The sequence below is a fragment of the Equus asinus genome, chromosome 1, assembly GCF_041296235.1.
Source record: "Equus asinus isolate D_3611 breed Donkey chromosome 1, EquAss-T2T_v2, whole genome shotgun sequence".
Classification (NCBI taxonomy): domain Eukaryota; kingdom Metazoa; phylum Chordata; class Mammalia; order Perissodactyla; family Equidae; genus Equus; species Equus asinus.
In genome coordinates, this window is record NC_091790.1 from 196,616,411 (window position 1) to 196,619,144 (window position 2,734).

At 57.2% G+C, this 2,734-nt stretch overlaps 1 protein-coding gene across 1 annotated transcript; it reads right to left on the reverse strand.

Annotated features, from left to right (window-relative positions):
* Positions 1 to 1,327: 1,327 nt before the first annotated feature.
* On the reverse strand, positions 1,328 to 2,305 carry LOC106841850 (olfactory receptor 10AC1). Its single transcript, XM_014858049.1, has one exon. It carries the CDS (start codon positions 2,303 to 2,305, stop codon positions 1,328 to 1,330), a length of 978 nt encoding a protein of 325 aa, XP_014713535.1.
* Positions 2,306 to 2,734: the final 429 nt, after the last annotated feature.

Genomic DNA, 2,734 nt, shown 5'->3' on the forward strand with positions numbered 1-2,734 from the left:
TAGGACCCAGGCCTTTATCCTGGGGACGGAGGATAAGAAGAAGTCTCTCTCATTCACTGATGGGGCTCTAATATTATCTTAAATAATTTTTTATATATGAAGGAAGATGTATTGAAAATGATTATGAGAAACTTGGAAAATATACAATTAAGAAAATAAAAATCACCCATAATCTCATCACATAGAGAGCAATTATTAACTTTTGGAGGGTGAAATCGCCCCTCCGTGGTCTCAGTGGCTATCTATAGTTCCAAATCTGCCCCTCTTCTTGAACCTCTCCCTGAGCTCCAGATTGGTGTATTTGCCTCCTCAGTCAGTACCTTCACCTTTGTCCTGGCAGTATTTTAACTCCACGTGTTCAAAATGGAAGCTCTATCATCCCCTTTCTCCATTTGCTCCTGCTCCTGTGTTCTCCTTTCCAGCGAATGGCAACCCGCCGCCCCACCCCGTCCCCCCGCCAGTGACCTAGATTAGAAATGATCCTTAACTCTTCTTTCTTCCTCACCCCCATATTCAATCAAGATTCTGTAGTTTCCACCTCCTACATATCTCTTGACTCTTTCCATGTCCTTTAACCCCCTGTGTCAGTACTGTGGTCCAGATTCCATCACCTCTCTCCTGAAATACGGAGACAGCTTCCTAAACAGGCCTCCATGTCTCCAGTCCATTCTCCACACTGTGGTCTGAGCCACGACACAAGGAGTGGCAAGTCATCATATCACTCCATGAATTCAAATCCTTCTGCTGTTTACAAGGCACTTCCCAATGTGACCCAGCCTCTGTTTAATCATTTCTCCTGGGGGCATTCTTCACCCTCCTCTTCACTGGGTTGACCTCTACCCATCCTACAGTTCTCCACTTAGCCGTCTTTGTCACCCAAGCAGCTTTCCCTGACTCCCCTCTCCCCTCAAAAAGTCTAACATGGATAACCCGTCTTATGAGTCACTCCATCCGTCTCCTATCTACTCACATCTGTTCTTCTCACCCTGTCTGTGAGCTCCCTGAGGCCATGAGTTGTGCCTTCATCACTGCAAACCCACAACCTCATGCAGGCCACAGTCCATGGGAAGAATGCAACAAGTAATCGTGCACCCACTAAATGCAGCTCTAGGGTTCCAGACCACACTGCTTTTGGTCATTCCTAGAGGAGAGAGTGGAGGATGGGGCAACTGATAGGAAGCCCTCCTTATGAGGACACTTTTCCAGTTTCTCTTTCCTGAATCTGGTCCTTGGGTCCCCCCTGGTGGTGTTCCCGATGCAGACACCTCCTGATAGGGGAAACTTCAGGGAGTGGAGCTGCCCATTCCGGCCTGGTCCCTGCCTGCTGTCAGGGCTCACACACCCTGACCCAGCCCTCCGCGCGCCCCCGCCACCGCCCGAGCACCCTGCGGATGGCGGCGGTGATTTCTCGGTTGCGCAGGCTGTAGATGAGAGGGTAGAGCAGCGGCGTGATGTTGGTGTAGACCAGCGCCAGAGTGCGGTCTCGCCGCGGGGAGTAGCTGGCCTTGGGCCGCACGTACATGAAGGTGGCGCAGCCATAGTGCAGGAAGGTGACTGCCAGGTGCGAGGCGCAGGTGGAGGCGGCCTTGCGCCGGCCCTGGGGGGAGCGCAGGCGGCGCAGGGCGGCAGCGATCGCGCCGTAGGAGGCCAGGATGAGTACCGCGGGCAGCAGCAGCAGCACCAGGCAGGTGCCCAGCAGAGGCAGCTCGTCGGCATAGCTCTGCGTGCAGGCTAGGTGCAGCAGCGCCGTGATGTCGCAGAAGAAATGCACCAGCAGGCGGGAGCCGCAGAAAGGCAGGTGGAACACCGCCACCGTGAGCCCCACGGATACTGCCAGTCCCCCGAGGCAGCAGGCCAGGGCCAGTCGCGCGCACAACCCTGGGGTCACCACGGCCGCGTAGCGCAGGGGGTGGCAGATGGCCACGTAGCGGTCATAGGCCATGGCGGCCAGCAGGAAGCACTCGGCCCCGCCCAGCGCCACGAACATCTGCATCTGAGCCGCGCAGCCCAGGAAGGAGATGGGGCTGCCCTTGCCAAAGCCCGGCGCGGCCAGGTCGGCCAGGGAGCGAGGCACCACTACCAGCGTGTAGCAGAGCTCGATGGCTGACAGCTGGCACAGGAAAAGCAGCATGGGCGGCCGGCTGGGCACCGAAGCCACGGCCACCAGGATGAGTAGGTTTCCGCCCAGGGTGGCCAGGTGCACCGTCAGCAGCAGCAGGAAAAGCGCGGGCCTCAAGTGCGGGAACTCAGAGAAGCCCTGAAGGAGAAAGCCGCACGACATGGTGGCATTGCCGGGGCTGGCCATGCACCGGCCCGCCCACAGGCACCTGCGGGAGAGAAATGGGGGAACGGAGAGCTTGTGGGGTGCGGCTCCTCTGCCTCTGCTGGCCGGGAAAGGGCTACAGGGTGAGAGGGAGTGGTGGCTGCAGAGAAGGGGGAGGGTTCACGGGTCCATTCCCAGCTCCTCTCCCCAAGAGGGAGGTCTTAGCAACTTTTTCAAAAAAATGGTGCATTGGGCCCGGCCAGTGGCGCAGCGGTTAAGTGCGCACATTCGCTTCTCCGCAGCCCGGGTTCTCCGGTTGGGATCCCGGTGCAGACACGGCACCGCTTGGCACACCATGTTATGGCGGGCGTCCCACACATAAAGTAGAGGAAGATGGGCATGGATGTTAGCTCAGGGCCAGTCTTCCTCAGAAAAAAGAGGAGGATTGGCAGTCTTTAGCTCAGGGCTAAT